The following is a 21,792-nucleotide window of genomic DNA, read 5'->3' on the forward strand; positions in this document are numbered from 1 at the left end:
ATTTTTACCAACGTTAAATTAGAACGATATTCATTCTATTTGCGTATTCAGATAACTTCGGCGATTACCGTTGCTACAAGATTTTTAAGCCTGAACTTCCCTTTCATGACAAATGAGTTCCACAAATAAACGCAGTTTGACATGTCTTTTTATTCTACAATAACAGATACAATGCAGACCAGTATAGATAACAGTCTCCTATTTCAAGAAAGTTTCGGGGTAAGATTCTTTTGTTTATTAACATAAGTAGAAGTACACAACTTCACAAGTAAAAATAAAAGGGACAAAAAAAAACCCAGACTAAAACTAAAAGTCTACATTCATGTATAAGTGAATTAGTAAATAAAGTTAATGTTAACACTGACATAAAAAAATAATGTAAGAATTTCTTTGTGAATAGAGTTGTTAAAGGGTCTCCACTGAGGTTTTTCAACATGACAGGACTTGAAATAGCTAAAGAGACCTCAGCGAACAGGTTTTATAGAAGCATACTGCTAGACCTGTTTGCTGAAGCCAATCCGGTATCGAAAGTCAACCAGAACCATGACATATTTAGGTCATGCTGTAATTAAATAAATTTGCGAGATGTGGACAAAATCTAATTTAATACAGGTAAGTAGATATATATGGGCACTTCAGTCTAGTAGCCTTTGCAAATAGGGTTGACCCGTAACTTTACTGTCGCACAACAGTGTCTATTATAGGACGCGCGATTGCGCGATTCACGCTAGTATTTCACAGATCGCGCACAATTCAAAATCATGTGCGTGAAAATCGCGCATCTATAAAAAAGTCAATAAAATCGTAAAACTTCCATCCCGCATTATATTTGGTTGTTTTGTTTACATTTACATTGGAAACCGAAGGGAGGTAACTGTTAGCTAATTATAATAATTTAGTATTGTATGGTACTGGTTACGTGAGTTGACAGAAATTAACAGAATGTTCCGTACCAACCGGAACTAGTGTGCTCGGTCTGACAGTTGGGCGCCGTGAAAGATAGGTCGATTGTTTGTATTGTCAATCCCTTTATAATCATTCGCGGCAGTTCTGTAATAATTTGTTTTCGTTTAAAAATTAAGGGGGGGGACAACTACTGCTGCCTTAAATAAATAACGCCTCAGTGTAAACTTAATGCAGACGATTTAACATTGGCAGTTTATTTTGGCACCCCTTGATTTTGAAAATCGCTCCCTATTTTGAAATAGAGGGGGGAAAATCACCCCTATTTTTCAATTCCTAGAATAAACACTGCACAACGTCAAAATAAAAGCGACATATAAAGTTATGGAAGCCAGAACTAGACTTGAAATAGTTTTTGGACATTTAGGTTCAATTTGACCACGTAAGCCAATAACTTGTGTGCAATAATTTCACACTAATCGCACATTTTATTTTTCCAGATGAATAATTTTAATTGTGAAAATTTTTCCAATTATTTGGAGTTTTGGACTAAGTACAACATGGAATTTGATTTTCAATTTATTCCTGAGTATATATTTTAATTGACATCTGCATATCTTTCTGTTTTAAATGCTGCAGGTAATATTTGTAAGAATTTTACATTTTATGACCATAGGCCTTTGGACAACAGTGGAGTGCCTTTAATGACTGTAATAAACTGCCTGATCAAACAGTGTATTGCCTAAGTGTGTCTCGATGAGTCAAGGAATGAACTTCTCAGTTCATGAAGTGTTTAATATTCTAAGAGACTTGTAAACTCATGTGGAACACACTTCAACTACTTGTACTGTGCATTGGGATATTGTGCTATTTTGTGTATGGACAATATCTCCCCTCTATGAAGTAGAAACAACATTTAAACCTATAATAATGGCTATTACAAAAATTTCTCAGAATCTAGCTTTGGCATGTCAAAATATTTTGACTAGTGCCATAGTAGAACAATCTCCAGGAAGTATCAGGGTCAAACTTTCAATATTTAACATTTTTACATTTATACGAATTGGTTTTTAAGAGTTTTATTGATGAAACTGTATAAATTGGTTGAGAAGGAAGAATTTAATATATATGTATATAAAAATGATAAAAGGTAGAAACAAGAAGTATATATATGTGTATGTTTTGCTTTTTTCAGATATTTTTTTTTAGTGGTAGCAACTTTGAGTATTTTGTGTTTCTCAAATTATGGTTATACTAAAGGACCTAAACAATTTCATGCTCTCACTGATTTAACAGTTACACAGTATGATTGTTTCATTTGATTCTGGATTGCAATATATCAGTTGAATATTGCACCAGTTGACTACTACAATATAATGATTATGGAGGAAAAAAACAAACTGCTATTTGTCTTACTAAATTTATATATTTAGGTAACTTCGGATAACTTTTAAGGACCTCCACTGAGGTGGAGTCCCTTTAAACTGGAAAAAGTCTTGAAAAAGTACTAGAAAGAGAATTCTATCTGTACTTAATCTATGTTTGTGCTTCATTAATAGTTTAAACAAATTTTTGGTATCAGTTTTGAAAGTTCTTTTATATACAGCAGCACATATGAGTTTGTTATCTGAACATTTTTATAAGAAATTTTAACAACCTATTCAGTTGAGATAGAAAGCTTTCAAAATGTTCCGGATTTCTAATGTCCTGAATATACATTAAGTGTTGAGATTTTAACAGGATGTGTATCTTTTTTCTGTAATGTAAACAATATGATAGTGAACTTTAAATTATCTTACCTAACAAGGAAGTCAAATTTTGTTTACTTTTTGATATGAATATTTAGTTAAATTTCATACTTTCAGTCCTGTATATTCAGTTATAGCATACACAGAATGGTTAATATGGAAGTTTATAGATAATATATTATGGCCAGAATGAGACATTGTAAACAGAACCATTACACCACAAGTTTTATATCATAACATGTCAAGGAATTTAACTTTATTTTTGTTTTTGTTTAAAACCTTATATACATGTATTATTTGAATGTAAATATAATGTTGAAATATGGCCTTTGTGGAGAAGTAATCTTTCAAAACAGTTTCATTTCAATTTTATATCTGTTTGAACAGATACATGTAATTTTTGTAAGGACAGGTTTGGTTTATATGGCCTTTATTCAAGGGTGATCTTAAGCACAAGTTTGTTCTTTGCATGAACAAAAACATTCCAGGTGCTTATCTTAATACAATATCTTTATCATATTCAATAAAAGTTTGAAAAATAACAAAAAATGGTAATGTATATTCAATTTTCATAGATGCTGTATGAATTACTTTATTACCCTTTTTCAACATTACAGTACTTGTCTTAACATATTTATTGCTTGAGGTTGTAATATTACTTTTTCCTGTGCCACCAATACAGATCTAAGTCTGAACATATAGCCAAATGTTTATTTTGTAATGTATAAATCCCTCGCACAGCAACAAACATTTCGAAATTCAAAGCAGGACAGGTCCATCATGTATTAATTGTAATGTCTACGTATTCAAGGAGATTGCTCAATACATGTTACTGTGACTATAAATAAATGTATACACATTATAACAGAATTGGTAATTGATTGAAAGGTGTACCATATTTTGATCTGTGCTGTACTGAATATTAATGGTTAATTATGTATATTGACAGGCCTAATTAGAAATGTAAATAAATTACATGTCATGTATAACTATCAATTAATTGGTGTAAGAATTTGCCTCAAGTCATTGAAATGAACTGATCACATTTCAACATGGTGCACATTTAGTAAGTATAAGGCAATGATATAGTCTCTATAGTTTTTATTACCAATGAAGGGTGATGATCATTTCTCTTTCCACTTTCTTTACTTATTAGGGATTACATTCTGTTCACTCAATTCCCAGATTACAACACTGTGAACTTATTAGAAATTACTATAGGCAATTTCTTTAATAATGGATCACTTATAATTTGGATTTAATGAAAGAACACATAGCAATCGGGCAGTAAGTGTTGGAAATCATTGAGTTGGAATGAACAATAAATGTTGCTGTGCATGTGTGTCAAAAATGTGTGTATTGTCTGTATTTAGAGGATGTACTTCAGTGTTTGATGGAAAACACTTCACACTAGTTTGGCATTAAGTTAAAAGAGCCTGTGACATTTCAAGCTGTGTTTTATATCATAGTGTTGTTTGAGATATATTTATATGTTAATGTGATGGAATATTCATAGACATTCCTGTGCTGATATTGTCTTACATGACATTGTGTTTCTTATATATATATATGCTCCCAGATAGATAGATTGGGAGGGCATGTTGTTTACAGTCTTTTTGTCTGTCACAAAATCTTGGAATCCTTTCGACAACAGTTCCAAAGTTCACAGATTCACTTGATGAGCTCTAAAAGTCAGACAAATTAAGGTGTCACAGGGTCACCATGGACCAGGGCTATGCATGCTACAGCATCATATTCATTCAAATGTAGCAGGAATGATTTCTTTGCAATGTAAATGTAATATTGGTGTTACAATGATAATTTAATAATGTGACCCCTATAAGGATAATTTAATAATGGATGTAGCTATGTAGCTTTGTCCATATAATCAGGATATATGTAGCCTCTGAAAAAGAATATCTATTACATAGTTGTGGTTAATGTTAAAATGGGCTTCTAGCACAAAGAAGTTAAGGTCATTAATTTTTGATTTCTAAAATTAATGTTTATCATATTATTTTTTAAAATTGATGAATGTTTTTTTTGTGTAGATTGAAAGATGGAGTAGTCATTTTATGATATTTTGTGACATGGTTAATTATATAATATGACAAGTTAAAAAATCGGGTATCTGTTATCGGGAACTCCACTGAGGTCTAAAAGCATAAAAAACATAACGATTGAATGATTAACTTACATAGAACAGTTGGGGCACTTAAAAACATAATAATGTGGGAAAGATAATTAAGAAAAATTAAATTAAAAATTGTATTTTTGTGCTATTTTAGCCTAATTGGAGTGGAAAGCGTTGTTTTTGAATTTTGGGTCATTTTTCACAATTATAATAAATATTCTGGAAAAATGTTATTGGTCTAATCCTACATCAAATGGAACACGAATCTCATCAAAATTATTTCCAGTCCCATCATGACAAAAAAATAACCCTCAGTGGAATCCCTGTAACATTATGAGGTCAATACTTTAATAATGCCCTCTTAGGATTTATGATAATAATTTTTTTTTTGCTACTGTAAGCAAGATTTTGAAAATTTCATAGTCATTCCCTATTTTTATAGGCTAGCTTGTAAGTTAATGGTGAATTGAAATACGGAACTTGTAAATAATCAACTTCTTTATGGGCGTTAAATCTTTTCACTGTCAAGAAAAGGAAAGGTAAAGTGCGTTCTAAGGGGAACCTGTAATACACTTTTGATAGCATCATTTTGTAAACGCAGAAAACAGCTAGCCTTTGTTTATACAATTATGAGTTGTACTTAGTTACACAAAAATTCAGCCTCCATCTTCTCAAATGAAAGTTAAATACCTCTTTGTACATGATAATAAAATGGAAAAATTCACCTTTCCAATCCTAATGTTGAAGTAAGTTAATCTTTGATAAATACCAGGATCTTCCTAAATTTTGTTGAGTTTCCTTTTTTCACATGTTAGATGAACTTAATATAAAGACATAAAATTTATTAATTAATAATTTGAGTTTATATAAGTGTGAAAGTTAAGAATATAATAGTGATGTTTTATAAACTGGAGGACCTCTGGAAGACAAGTAGTTACATTAAGGTAGGATTAGCGTAGTATATTTAATTAATATAACTTGTCAGTTTTATAATTAACTAAGTAAGTAAGTAACGACTTTATTTTATGAGGTTAACACATTCAGTTTCCCGATCTTCCATGCGGGCCTCAGTATATACAAAACAACATAAAATACAATCACAATCAACATTTAGACAACATAATATGTACATTAAACATCATATCAATACAATAAATAAGTAAACAATTTTTTCTTCTTACATAGAGAAGTGACATTTTCATAACTTCAGCATGGAAAGTATATGTTTTTGAAACAATATGTACAAACAGTTAGTTAGAAAATTGCCACTGGATATAGGAGGATTGAAATTTCCTCAGGGTATCAGAATTTCGAATATGGATTGGTATGCTGTTCCATACCACTGGACCAGAGTAATTAAATGATTTTCTAAAAAATTCTGTTTTTGGTTTGGGTACAGTTAGTTTTTCATTTTGTATGTTAAAGTGGCCTAATTTGAATCAGATTGATAGAGTAGACTGAAATCAAGAATTTTGTCAAAAATATTAAAAATGTAGAGGAGAAATGTATGGTAATTACACAGCATAAACCAGGCATTTTAGACATTTTACCATGAGCTGATAGGCGAATTCCCTATCCAAAATAACATTTTTTCCCCAGTTTCAGAACAAATACAAAAAGCAACATCAACAGCGGGTAAAGTTTTAATTCTATTTATTATACTACTAGTTTCATAACAAATTGTCAAACTTTTTCAATTTCAAAATACACTGTTTAGACATGTTTCCGAAAAGAAATAACAGGTTATGTGATCATACATATGTTTCAGTCTTGAAAAGTCAGGTATAAGGTATTTTCAACTTTCTAAAAGTTCTTAAAAAATTGAAATTGTCCATTCTCATAAAGGGAAGAGTTTTGAAATTCAAATGATAATATTTGAACAATCAAGCAAGTAAAAGGTCGAGTCTGATCAGGCTGTATCTTTGACATTGTGCAGTATAAAACATGTAACTGTAGTAACAAAGAAATTTATTTAACATTACTGACATTGTGCATTACCAAAATTCATATTAACATTTAAAATTTATTAAGTTTAACCCTTAGTTTGCTTGATGGCAACTTAGGTTTAGCCATGCAACCAGTGCAGGCCAACATCAGCCAGCACATCTTGATCTGCACTACTAGCAACTCAGTCAGTGTAATTATTTTGAAATTTTCCCTCAGGATGATGAATGGTGTTTTTCAGATTGAAAGTTGAACAAGTCCATTTAAGATATTTAGTTGGTTTTCAGTATGAAAACAATAATAAAATGTGAGGCCAAACACAAGTCATAGTACACAGGTCACATTACACGAGTCATATGAGTATAATGACACAGGTCACATTACACAAGCCATATATCACAGGTCACATTACACAGCTCACATTATACAGGTCATATTACATAGGTCATATTACACAGGTCATTTTACACAGATAATAGTACACATGACACATTACACAAGTCATATAACACATGTCACATTACACAAGTCATATTACACATGTCACATTACAAAGGTCACATGACACAAGTCATATTACACATGTCACATTACACAGGTCACATGACACAAGTCATAGTACACATGTCACATTACACAAGTCATATAACACATGTCACATTACACAGGTCACATAAAACAGGTCACATGACACAAGTCATAGTACACATGTCACATTACACAAGTCATAGTACACAGGTCACATGACACAAGTCATAGTACACATGTCACATTACACATGTCACATTACACAAGTCATAGTACACAGGTCACATTACACAAGTCACATTACACAGGTCACATTACACAAGTCATAGTACACATGTCACATTACACAAGTCACATGACACAGGTCATAGTACACATGTCACATGACACATGCCACATGACACAAGTCATAGTACACATGTCACATTACACAGGTCACATGACACAAGTCATAGTACACATGTCACATGACACAAGTCATATAACACATGTCACATTACACAAGTCATAGTACACAGGTCACATTACACAAGTCACATGACACAGGTCACATGACACATGTCACGTTACACAGCTCTCATTACACAGGTCATTTTACAGAGATATTTAGATGAGCCTACCTGTTTACTTTTGGCATAAAGTTCATTGCAGCCAGTTTAATAATAATACTCAAAGGGTTTAATAATTTTCTTTTCATTATTGTTTGTATCTCAGAATCTGATCATGTGCCAACAATCAATGAATTGTTTTGCATTACTCCATGGAATATGTGTATTTTACATAGAATTTGGAATGGTCCATTGTCAGGTATAGGGGAGTCAGTATATGATTGTATTATTACATGGTTATACGGTCCTTATAATGTTGTCAACACTAGATGGTCCAGTTTTTGCTTTAAACTTAGAGGGAGCTGTTGCATAGTAGATCAGGTTAATGCATGTTAAGCCTGAGCTCTATAATATTGTGGTCACAACAATGTTCCGTCATAAACATGACACCAGTACTGGTAGGTTTCAGGAATTGTACTTGAGACTGGATCAAACATGCTTCAAAGTTTCATTATAAACAATCTCAAATTAATATGTTTAAACAAAACTGGTTTTTTTTCTTTACTAATCTATGCCTTGCAGTTGAATTTTAAAATTATAAAATAGCTATAAAATATTATAAAATACAAATAGCTTTATTTAAATGAGATATGCATTGTTTACTGAACTAATATCTAAAATTCCATGCGTAAATTTCTGTTAACAAGCATGCAGTCAATCACATTATAATTAGGATATTAATGGTGAATTATAACAAATGAGCTATGCCAGGCCAGCCTTCACATTTGTGTACATGTTCTGTGTTGCCCAACCAGCCTCTATACTATTTGTAATTACTACTTAAAAAATTATTGTTATAACAGAAACTACTATTAGACTGTTATAAAGTCAAAGCAGAGGAAGTGGCTAAGGTTAAGTGTTAAAATCTTTAAAAGAAATTTTAAAAAAAATCAGAAAAGTTTTAGAATTGCTAATGGATGTTTTATCAATCAGTAAAGATAGCTGAATAATTGTGAAGAAATCAGTCGGTTTATCTGGGTTTTAGAGCAAGAAAGTTGAATTAATTAGTAATTGAATTAAGATAACAAATTCTCATCTATGCTGGTAATGGAATACTAATTGCTTTAATGTAATAGAGAATCATGAATGTTTACATGTACATTGAGTGAAATTGTTTTAACTTCCTTCCTCAAATAAATGTCTGACTCATATTTTCGTGCAAGTTCTTCACTTTGATAATTACATAATGCATATCTCTGTTTGTAAAATCATGTTTTTAGACAGTATTTTAAATTATAAGTTGTTTATTAAATCATAACACATGTAGGTTAAGGCCAGTTTCTATTACACAGATAATTTCAGATAATTTGGTATTCAGGTTAAGTGTAAAAAAAAGCTGTTATGTTTATTCAGAAAGTACTTCAGCTTCAGGGTTAAGGTCAATTATAACTATTTTGGTATTCAGGGCAAACTTCTCAATGATATTGCAAAAATTTATCTAAATTGGTATGGTACCATTGTTTAACTATAGTGAACTGTAACAGTAGAAGATGACACATTTTTCCTTTTCTTTTTTCTTTTCTTTTTTTTTTCTTTATGATAGCTATTTAATTTTTTTAAGTAATATTTTCAAACATACTTTTGCTAAAGTTAAAGCAATGTGACAGCTTAACAGGTGTGTAGTTTTCACTGGTACCCTAGTGTTTATATAATTAGCAGGCAACTGCCAATTTCTCATAACAATTCTGGTTGGGACTTTCCATTGATTCTGCGTATATAAATTCTGTGCCGTCTTCTGCTTGAATTCCAAGACTGAGTTTTTGTAGCTTATATATTGTAGTGTATACATCAGGTGGTTTTCTCCGAGATGATGATGTAGGATTTTTATGATGTATTTTCGTTACTAAGATGTTTGAAAACCTGGGATGTTTAAAAACTGTTCACCTATTTGAAAGGAAAGATAATAAGCAGCTTTTTCCTTCTGTATAAAATAGAATTTGGAATTTTCGTGGGTTTTCGGCATGATTCACAGATACGGAATTATCTCAAGAAGGAAAGTTAAGTGTAATGAAGAATAAACAAAGATATAAAAACATTTATCTTCCTCTTCTATAGATGGATACAGATAAATGTATTCCAATTTCATTTTTTAGGGGAAAACAAGTGTTTTTTTAAGTTGTAAATAAAGTTTTATCTGCTTGTGACATATTGGGGGAAAAATGAAAATTTTAAATTTCCCCTTACATAATAATGATCTGATTTTAATGTATACAATTACAGAAATTTTGTACTGTGTTACTACCATTGTAAATATTTATAATAAAGTTAATATTTAGGTTTAATATATAGAATTGTCACCTGAACAAAACTTCTGTGCCGGTATGGTTAGTTTATCTGACTTAATTTGCCATAATTTCATTTGAACCATATAGGTTCGAAACCTGTAGATCTTAATTAAAATATTGTCAGTGATTTTTTTTACAAACTTATCAGTGTGGGTCCTAGGACTCGCTGGGCTATAAATCTATGAGTCCCAAAATTTAGCCGACTAATCCAAGTTACAAGGCTTAATATTGGGTTAGTGATATGAAAGGTATATTAACAATGGAATGAAGAAAAAATGAATTTGATTTCTACATTAATTACAATGCTTCTGAAACTGAAATTATTCAAAACTGTCAAATAAATTTAATAAGTTTATTTCCATTAATTTAGTTTGAGATTAATCAAAACTTCATTTTTCTTAATATTTTTATGCTTATCTATAGTAAAGCACATTATTATTTCTTATCTGTAGAAGATTTGCAGACCTAGAATATGACTGACATAACTTTAACACGATTTGGTATTTATTACCAAATTCCTGTCAGACAGAACTCCCTACTCAGAAAAAGTATGCATCCAAAAGATGCACATTATTTGAAACTTTGCATCCACAGCAAATTCAATGAGTCCTGGACTCAGGATGCAATGGTAAAAAAATCACTGTATTGTTCATATTTATCTGGTGTTGTCGTGTGGTTTCTTTGTATTCTGCCTTTTCAACCATGATTTTGTTTGAGTTATAAGTTTGAAGCTCTCTTGGGATTAATGTTCAATTTTGATGAAAGTTTATTTGCTATAGCATGTGAAAATTGTGTCATTTTTGTGCCCAAACATAAAGGGGCTTCTGTGGTCTTCCTTCACCTTAAAAGCTACATGCCTCCAGATGAGTCAAAATATTTCAATAAAATATAACATAAGAAAAACTTACTAGAATTTTAGGAAAGTAAAAATATTCAAAATTCAAGTAATATTTTACATGTTCTGTGCAATTAATGAATTTTTTTCAGTATTTATTTAACTATATTTCTACTGCGTTACTAACTCAGTAAGGGCTATTTATGCATATTTTGACCACTTTTTGGTAACTTACGGGGTTGAAAGTGTCATTAAAAATGTGTAAATTGCTTCTTTTTGGTTACTTCACAATATTAAACATTCAGATACATTTTCAAAATTTTCATGAAAATTAGCACAAATCTGGAGGCGTGCTGCTTTAAACCTTAGCCTGGTGACAGCAACCCATACCACCCAAGCAGACCAAGATCAGCCGGTACATCCATGCTGTCTGAACACGGTCTGCTCTGTTAGCTATTCAGTTATTACATATTTTGAAATTTTTCTGTAAATGTGAAGGATGGTTTTGTACATTTATGATAATTAGCATGATTAGGTTTTAACTGTTACACAAACAGTGCCTCCCTTTAAGTCTTAGGTCAGATGCACGATTGAGATTGCCAAGAAAAAATTTAATGTCCGACTGCTCAATAAATTGCTTGATTTCTAAGAAAATTATGATTATTTTTGTACATTCAAAGTATTATGGAAATGATATGTATTAAACAGGAAATAATGTAATATTATCATCCTGATTAAATCATAGTCATGTCCTACTGTAGGATTGAGTGAGAAAATCGTGACATTGTCACCAAGTGAAATTGTTATACCAGGAATACATTAGTAAGCATGATATCTGATGTACGATATACAACAATGTATATTGAATAAATGAATAATGAACTATGAACTCCTTCAGACAATAATGAACTGATAGACTCCTGAGAAATCAATCATAGACTAGAAAAATGTTTTATAAGTGCTATAATGAACTAAAACAATGAACCCGCCACATCCACATAGATTCTGTGCTCATTGTCATACATGTAAGGACCAGAGGAAAAGTCACATGTTTGGTAAAATTGGGTTTGTTATCCCAGATAATGTACAGACCTGGATTTGTTCTCAAATGTTACCATGTGATGTCATGGAAACAATGGCAAAGGTTTGTATTTTAGAGAAAATATTCCTTGAACTAAGTTAGTGAATCATCTGTTTTGTATGTTTTCATGTCCTTTGGGTTAAATTTTTAAGTACTTTGTTACATTTTCTTGTCCTTTTGACTCATTAAGTAAATTAATCAGTTTTCTATATTAAATTTTACTATTGTATATATGAGAGATGATGAGTGATATATATTCTCTGTCATGATTAAACCAGTGAAACACAATGTACAATCTATCTGATCACATTATTCTCATTAATCTTAAGAGATTTTAAGATAGCGAAATTTGTTGAAAATTATTATTAAAACCTTTTCTGAGCTGTGTTATTATTGTCAGGCCTACAGTAAGGTAGAAACAGTGTATTGTAAAGGGTAGTGAGATTTTCCTTGTTTGGAGACTAGAAGAGAGATTTTCTAAGACTTCTAGGGATTTTTATTCAGTTTCAACTTGAATAATTCTCAATATAAACCAGTTTATTGATTATAACATGAAGGTAATATAGTTATCAAACTGATATGGATAAAATACAAGAGCATAGTGCGAAAAAGGTAACAGATCTTGCTTATATCTATATGAATTACAGAATGGTATACTATTTAATACATTGTTTCTCACTGAAACTATTGAAAACAGTTCCTATTTTATAACATAATGGTTGGTAAATATTTATTACAATTTTGTAACTTTGTTTTCAGGGACTGAACGGTTTTGAGGAGTTGAAGAAGTACATACGTCAAGGGAGTGATTTCTGTAAGGACATTGCCTTCATTATCCAGGAAAGGTACACATAATTTTATAATACTGCACGTTTGTAACGTCATTTTTCATTGGATAATCATGACATTTATATAGTTTTATATACACGGCTGCTGTCGACTCATGAAGAAATCTTACTTTTTTCGTTAAAAAATGATGCTTGCTGTATTATAAATTTGTTATAAAGATTGTTGACAGGTTATATGGCCATATATAAACGGCTGTTTGCAATTTAACCCTCGCCTAGCGGCTCGGGATATATTTACAAACGCTGTTTATATAGGGCCATATAACCTGTCAACAATCTTTATAACTAATAATATATTCATTGTGCCCCCACGTTAGTGGCGGGCATTTAGATTTACCCTTGTCCGTCCGTCCGTTCACTTTTGTGTCGCACGTAACTCAAAAAGTATTTGACCTAGAGTCATGAAACTTTACAGGAATGTTGATCAGCATGTGTTGTTGTGCACCTGGGTATTTTTGTGTGGATATTTTTAGTATTTTCAGAGTTATTGCCCTTGACTTAGAAAATTTTGCAATTTTCAACATGTGTCGCACGTAACTCAAAAAGTATTTGACCTAGTGTCATGAAACTTTTCAGGAATGTTGATCAGCATGTGTAGTTGTGCACCTGGGTATTTTCATTTGGATATTTGTAGTATTTTCAGAGTTATTGCCCTTGACTTAGTAAAATTTTGCAATTTTCAACTTGTCTCGCATGTAACTCAAAAAGTATTTGACCTAGAGTCATGAAACTTTACAGGAATGTTGATCAGCATGTGTAGTTGTGCACCTGGGTATTTTCGTGTGGATATTTGTAGTATTTTTGGAGTTATTGCCCTTGACTTAGTAAAATTTTGCAATTTTCAAATTGTGTCGCATGTAACTCAAAAAGTATTTGACCTAGAGTCATGAAACTTTACAGGAATGTTGATCAGCATGTGAAGTTGTGCACCTTGGTATTTTCGTGTGGATATTTTTAGTATTTTTGGAGTTATTGCCCTTGACTTAGAAAATTTTGCAATTTTCAACATGTGTCGCACGTAACTCAAAAAGTATTTGACCTAGAGTCATGTAACTTTACAGGAATATTGATCAGCATGTGCAGTTGTGCACCAGGTATTTTTGCCTGGATTTATTTAGTATTTTTAGAGTTATTGCCCTTCACTTAGAAAATTTTTGCAATTTTCAACTTGTGTCGCAAGTTACTCAAAAAGGATTTGACATAGTCATTAAACCTTATGGGCAGGTTGCTCAGCATATTGAGATATGCACCTGGGGTTTCGCTTGTGGATTTATCCAGTATTTGTAGAGTTATTTCCCTTGACTTAGTAAAAAGATTGACAGAACAGTGGCGCGGTAGGGGCACCCGTGTCCTATGGACACATTTCTAGTTATTCTTTTGTTCTTTAAGGCAATTGACCACATGTATAGCATGTAATATACAAAATACATTGCCAGTTTGTTGTTTTATAATGACTCTCCTGGTCTGATATATAACAAGTTAACTTACTAAACAGAATTAAAAAATCAAAATTGGTTATCCCTCGCCAACATTATCATGTAGTCTTACCAGGCTATATACAGTTGGCTGAACAACTTAAATTTTTCACATTGATATCATTAAAATTGATTATGGAAAATTCCAAAAATGGAAGGTAATCCATTAGAAAATTCAGCAAATTATGAGTTCATGCCCCTGCAACAATAGATTGGAGTGGGAGATGTTATTTAAGTCTTGTCAAAATGTAATGTATGAAAATTAGCCAGCCCCCATATCTCAATCGGTTGTATGTGAGACTTCAGTGTTGTTATATTTTCTGGTCCTTCGGGATCATTGATGCCAGCACTATAAAGTGTTGAGAATTGAGTACCGCTCAAGCCGGTGCTAGGGGGTGTGAGGGATGTTGCACTTATTTATTATCCCTCATGTACAGAATCAATCAAACTGAGTCTGCAATTCTTATGTTATTTTGTTGTGATTAATGCTTCCGAGGGATCACTTTGTTTCCAGAATTTTGTACTTCACAACAGCAGGTGTCAAGTGCTGAAATTTGAGCATCTTTCTGTAACTTGCATAATCCTCCAAAATAAAAAAATGACTAATACTCTTTTGGAGGACTTGCCCAACAGGCAACTGGTGGCCCAACAGGCAACTGGTGGCGAGTATAAAAAAAACTCAAATACACATATAATTATGTTCTTTGCTTGTTTGCCTCTCCATCTTGTCAACATTAGTCATACACTCATCTTACTTTATTGTAGAGTCTTCTATGCCATATATTAACATATTCATCATATAAGGATTAAGGCATAACTTCCTCATTTTTGATGTTCAAATTTGGTACAGGATTGTTTTTGTCTTTTGAACATAAATATTGATTTGCAGTTTTTTGTAAGCATTTATAGGTAAAGTTTTATCTAGAATAATGATAAACTTGTTATAACCTATGACTCCAAGAGAAGAAGATTGAATCAGGTAATCTATAAATCTATAGTAATTATTTGGCATATCAAACATAAGGCACATTATCAGTTTATATAATTATGAAAACATTAAATTGTTTATCTTATGAGAGAAGATGTGTTTTTTGATGAGTACACTGACTACATGTCCTGGTTACTATATGTCCTGGTAACCTCATGACCTCGTGACTACATGTCATGGTGTCTAAATGTCCTTGTGACTACATATCCAGATGACTTAATGTCCTGGTGACTATATATCCTGGAGTTACATGTACCAACTACCTCTATTGTGACTTTTTATTGTATAAACTACCACTAATTGTTACTGTTTAAACTGAGACTCTTCATTTTAAGGTAATTTGGACAACGAAATTAATTATTATTCTGGAAAACGGGAATGAGTAAATGAGCACAAGTTTCAGACCTACATCAATGGGTATAGAAATTACAAAAAAAATATTTTCAGTTCCCTCATGTCAAAAAAAACTCGAATGAAGTCCCTCTAAAAGACAGACTATGAACAGTCACCAATATTGATACTAGCTAAAATTGGCCTGCTTTGAAACAGATATTATATATTGAAGATGTATAGTATAGGTGTTATTTTATCATTACAATTTTGTTGTTTTTTTTAGAGCTGATTTGGAAAGTACATATTCTAAAGGTTTAAGTAAAGTAGCAGGGAAACTTAGCAGAGCTTCACAGAACAGCACTGGGTAGGTCAACTTTTAATATATTTATACATGTATTTGTCACTATGATATAGTTTAGTTAGGACATATTTATTTTAGCTGGATTGTGACAAAAGCTTAGTCATTTTTATGGAACCATTTCCATATCCCCTTCCTTGTACCAATCTGGTGTCATATGAGGATGTATGGTTGTGACCCAGTCAGGGCTCGAGCCCATTATTCCTGGATTTAGAGGAAACACAACCACTATGCTATCTCTGCTTTAAGTCATGTTTTGAATGTTGTTATAATGTTTTGGTATTATGATAATTGGCTAGTTCGGAGAAATAAGATCAAGTTCTATGAGTGTTATGTCTAGTATAGAACTTTTGTTCTTTAGTTTAAACTTTATAATTTCACAGTGTGGGTGAAAGGAATTGTACATTTATAGTTCAACTGTTTGAAAATTGGGGAAAGCTATTATACTCACATTGACCTCAATGTCACACTTTGGCTTTTGCATGCAAGTTGGTATCTCCAAAACTAGAAAAAAGAGAATTGGTTGAAACTTCGCACATTTATTTAAGAGCATAAATAGGAGTTCACTTCTGAGGGCCATTACTCTAAAATTGATTTTGAATTGTTGCTCTTTGAGAAAATTCTACATTATTCAGGGTCTTGCCCTACTATCAAACACATAGAATAATCAAGCATGCTGTCCTGCCCACAACCCTTGTTGATTTAAGACAATAATAATGCTTGTTTTCTCTACTTAATTTTTTACACATTTTTAGAACAATTTTTTTGTGGACAGTTGAAATAATTGGTGATGACTATGAAGCATTGCCTATCCAGTTTGATATTACCATGTGCTGTTCTGATACCATGAACTAACAGTTATTGACTCCAGAATCCATGTTGTTTAAATATACCATACTTGTAAAGTTCATCAGATGAAATATTTCTAATATAAATATGTTTCTATGATTAGTTAATTTTCTGGAGGAAAAAGAAAGCTGAATTATCAATCATATTCTAAATTAGAAACAGATTGCTTATTTTGTATGTATAATTATTGTGTACTATGTTTTTTGTAGGAGTTTAACAGATGGGTGGAAAGCAGTATCATCTTGTATAGAAGTGGAGGCAGAATTACACAAGTAAGAATATCTCCTTATTATCTCCCTTTGATTTATACAATATGTCTTCAATTTTAAAAATGAAACTTACAAAACCTAGGATATGAAAGAAAGAAAAAAACTGAATCTGAAACTTAGTATTGCTCAAATTTAAGTAAAAATATAGATATCTAGCTTGTTTAACTGTTGTGTTTATACAGAGTAATAGATTTTTTAATAAATTTGTAATACAAATTTACTGTTATAAAAGTGTCAATATTGTAAATTCATTTTTTTCTTTGTATAATATTTGCTTAAATAGAAATTTGAATGTACATGTTTGACTAACTAGGATATCTCTTCATTTATTACAAATAATACACAAACATATGTTACAATATCAGTATGTCACCTACATTCATAATTAGTATATAATATATCGCTTATTTCATATATTTCATCATTGGTTTTATGGTATATGTTTCAGAAATTTAGCAACAGCTTTATTAGAAGATATAGCCAAACCATTGAAACATTTAGTGGATGGACAACATAAGGCTAGGAAACCAGTAAGTATTAACACCATGGGTAAGGGATCCTGTGGTTCTATGGTAAAGGGTGCTTAATATGATCATTTGACCCTCACCTCTGCATTTTTGAAAAAGAATACTTCAAAAATGCATGTATGAAAGAAATATTGAAGTATATTTCTTTAAAAGCAAATGGAAAATGCACAAAATCATAGCTAAACGATAATTTACCTACTTAAGATATCAGCAAAATACTTCATTGCAGGACATTTTATAAGTTTTTAATAAAAAATTCATATGTGTTAATTAACAGAGAAATTCTGTAACAACTGTTATAAGATTTTGGAATCAATATAATCTTACTGTTTATAATTTTCATGAAATTATTTCATAACATAAATTATAGCTTTGTTCCCATTAAAGATTAGTCAAACTGTTGTATTTATTATCAAAGTTATAACTGTAAATGTTGTACTTATAAGCTGGGAAACCCGTATTTAGTGTTCATTGTAAAGTGAGTCTATTAACCAGTAAGTTATTTATCAAAGTGGTGATTCATGCCAAGTCTGCTATGATATATTATTAGTGGGTTCCTCATTTGGGCATTGTTACAAATGTAAATTATATTTATATTATTATTTCAGATTGAACTGTCTGTTGATAAGGCATTGAAATCCCTGACAGATAAAAGAACAGAGGAAAATAAGGTATAGAATGTATATGTGAACTTGTGCTAATATAAAGCTCTTAAAGTTTCAATTATTTACTAATAATGACTCATATGTCTTGTTAATGAGGAATCTTCCCTCTACAATAATTTTTTCTAACATTTCACGTGGAATGGTAAGTTTTGGAAGTCGACCAAAGGGTGGAAAGATAATTGGAAGGCATCACTGTAAAAACGAGAGTGCTTTGTTCTTTATTGACAAATGTCAACTTGTGCCCCTTGTGGCAGTGATTTAAATGTAATAAATAGTATATTATCACCTAGTAGTTAAACTGAAATGAATATCATGTAACATTACTTTGTCAACATGTTATGTCTTGTTTGTTTTAGGCAAAAAAATCTGCATATGATTGTGCAAAATCACATGAGAAAGCAGAGGAAGCCAAACAAGGAAAAGCCAAAACAGAAAAAGACATAAATAAGGTAATTCAGATTAACATTCTGAATGAGCCAAAGACTTAGTTTTTATTGTACACGATTCTCAGGGGCGTCTGTGGCCAAGGGTTAAGGTCGTTGACTTCAAACCACTTGCCTCTCACCGCTGTGGGTTCGAATCCTGACAGGGACTTTGGATTCTTTCATGTGAGGAAGCTATCCAGCTAGCTTACAGAACATCGGTGGTTCTACTCAGGTGCCCGTTCGTGCCTGAAATAATGCATGGAAGGGCACCTGAGGTCTTCCTCCACCAGTAAAAGCTGGAACGTCGAAATGACTGATACTGTGTTGATGTGAAGTAAAACCCAAACAAACAAACACGATTCTCAGCATGAACATAAATTAATGTTTTAATTAAGAGAATGAGTAGTACAACTCTTAATATGCTGGAACTGATAAGTCTTTGTCTGGTCAGTCAGGGTCAGTACAATCTCACAAATATCTAAACTGTTAGTAGCTCATTGGTTGTATGTTGACATTAAAATCCCCTACACTTTGAATGGACTTTTTCAAATTGACAGCAGGGGAAATACATTACATAGATTCAGTTAAGGTTAAGGTATTAGAAAATAAAGAAACACAACATTTCTAGCTAATCTTTCTCAGTTGTAGGGAACTTATATATTTCAATGTTTCATATACAAACATGTTTTTACAAATCTAAAAATAATCAATACAATGCTTGATTTATGTCATAGACATGTCTTTGGTTTGCACATGCTTGATTGTTGACAACACAATTATGTCTACTTTATGTCTTCTGCAATCTATCTGAAAAGATTTCATTTACTTGGGAAAAAAGTTTAATACTGATATGACTGGTATATGCTTATAGGAACATTCATTATTAATTTTGTGCAGACATTTATATAGATCTTTGGTTGAAGGGCTGATAAGCTCTACAAAACAAATAATTTATGTCAAGTTTCATCACAGTAAGCTATTTGTGCCTTTATTGTTTTAACATATCTAACATACTCCAGTATTATAATTGAGCCGCGTCATAACAAAACCAACATAGTGGGTTTGCGACCAGCATGGATCCAGACCAGCCTGTGCCTCTGCACAGTCTGATCAGGATCCATGCTGTTCACTGTCAGTTTCTCTATTTGTAATAGGGTTTGTAAGGGAACAGCATGGATCCTGATCAGACTGCGCAGGCTGGTCTGGATCTATGCTGGTCGCAAACGCATTACATTGGTTTTGTCATGACGCGGTTCATATTATATTTTACCATAACTCTATTATTATGATATAGACAGAGAAGAAACAGAAGCAGGTGTTAGATGCATTACGTAAGGCAGACAAACATTACTGTGAGACATGTGAGAAAGCCGAGGTGGCCAGACAGGAATGGGACTTTGCTGTAAACAAGGTAATTCTTGTTATATATTCATGACGGTCAACTTGCATCCATTGTGGTAATGACTTGAATCCCTATAAATCCTAGATTGTTACCTGGAAGTGAATGTAGTTTCCATTGTTGGAAAAAAAAGAATTACTTAAAGGTTAACAAACAATAACAATCTTGAAATGTTTAAAACAGCACAAATGTAAGATTTCACTCTTTATACAACATTTTCTCAGAATATGTGTATGGGCTGGTGGGCTGATTAAACAATAAACTTTTGAATTTGAATTTTCACACTTAATACAACATTTTCACTGACAACATGTTCAGTGCTTGCTAAGTTCTTCTGTTAAAGATTAAAATGATTTCACAAAATTAAGAAATAATATTGGTCTCGGTGGCGTTCATCAGCTATTTAACACTGGTTTGGAGTTTTGATGCGTAGGAATTGACCAGGAAGGTTGTAGATCTGAGTGGTTATTCAAATGACAAAACAGTGATTAATGCAAATAATGATTTTCATTTATAATTATTCTGTTTCTATGTTTGACAATTTCAGGCAATCATTTTCTTTCTTTGTTTGACAATTTCAAGCCCAGTTACATTTATATTTTAAATTTCAGGCCAATGCCCAGTTACATTTATATTTTACAATTTCAGGCCAATGCCCAGTTACAGGCGTTAGAAGAGGAGAGAATAGCTAAAATGAATGATTTCCTTAATCAGTATAATAGTCATTTATCTATGTTAGCACCAAAATTAACTCAGGTATTTACTCTTATATTATTTGTTTATAGTATAGAGTACTAAGGCTCCCATGTTTACAATTTTTTGTAAACGTTTACACGATTGCTAAGAACCGAAACAATTAACGGTGGTACTTTTATGTTCTATGCTATACCATGTATTCGTGTTGCCAAAATTTATGATGACTTACTTTTTGTTTAATGTATGTACAAATAGGGAGCTCATCATAAGGAAGTCGGCACATAATTTCTGCATTGTTATCCCATCTCTCTCTTTTAAAAGATCAAAGGAAAGTCAACTTTATGTCCCGAGCCAATGCACGGTGCTGCTGTTTGGAGGGTTGTAGATACCCATTTTCTGTTTTTGCTTTGGAATAAATCAATCAGAATTGATAGAATTTGTGATTACTGACAAAGATTAAGATATTTTGTAACACAATAATTATGGTTATTTCGTTTAAACGGTAAAATATTGTAAATGTTACGAATGAAAATCGAAACGAAGACCTTTAAACGTGTAACCTTGGGGGCCTTAAACAGTACAAGTGTTATAATGAGGAAACATAGTTGTAAGTCTTGTATATAAAGTGACATTATTTTTATCATGACATTGCTGTAAGTAACTTCATTAATTAACAGTTTATTTTATGCTTAAAAATCTTTAGAAGGTTTATAATAAGAGAATTATTAAAATAGTTACAGGAATACTTGGATATCTGTCATGATTTGACTTACTGGGAATTTGCTAAATCAGTTCACATGCAATTCGACTTAGTAAGGTCTATGATAAATTATGCTTTATTGAGTCATATGTAAATGTAGATTGAAGAAACAGTATGAAAATTTAACTGTTAGT

The 21,792-nt window shown here is 31.8% G+C and overlaps 1 protein-coding gene across 2 annotated transcripts in view; it reads left to right on the forward strand.

Moving 5' to 3' along the window:
• The first annotated feature begins 6 nt into the window (after positions 1–6).
• The window catches only part of LOC132736001 (nostrin-like), a 29,953-nt gene continuing 8,167 nt past the window's right edge, over positions 7–21,792 (forward strand). Inside the window, exons 1-9 of one of the 2 annotated variants that reach the window (XM_060723055.1) lie at positions 7–219; positions 12,826–12,911; positions 15,994–16,074; positions 17,127–17,189; positions 17,635–17,716; positions 18,322–18,384; positions 18,735–18,827; positions 20,098–20,214; positions 20,851–20,958. In XM_060723055.1, the coding sequence (XP_060579038.1) occupies positions 142–219; positions 12,826–12,911; positions 15,994–16,074; positions 17,127–17,189; positions 17,635–17,716; positions 18,322–18,384; positions 18,735–18,827; positions 20,098–20,214; positions 20,851–20,958 (771 nt within the window). In that variant the 5' untranslated portion in view covers positions 7–141. Of the gene's footprint in view, positions 220–10,910; positions 12,130–12,825; positions 12,912–15,993; positions 16,075–17,126; positions 17,190–17,634; positions 17,717–18,321; positions 18,385–18,734; positions 18,828–20,097; positions 20,215–20,850; positions 20,959–21,792 lie in introns of those variants that run through there. The other variant, XM_060723048.1, reaches the window with a different exon arrangement.

Source organism: Ruditapes philippinarum, unplaced genomic scaffold, assembly GCF_026571515.1.
Source record: "Ruditapes philippinarum isolate M1 unplaced genomic scaffold, ASM2657151v2 ctg854_1_1_1_1, whole genome shotgun sequence".
NCBI classification, from domain to species: Eukaryota; Metazoa; Mollusca; class Bivalvia; order Venerida; family Veneridae; genus Ruditapes; species Ruditapes philippinarum.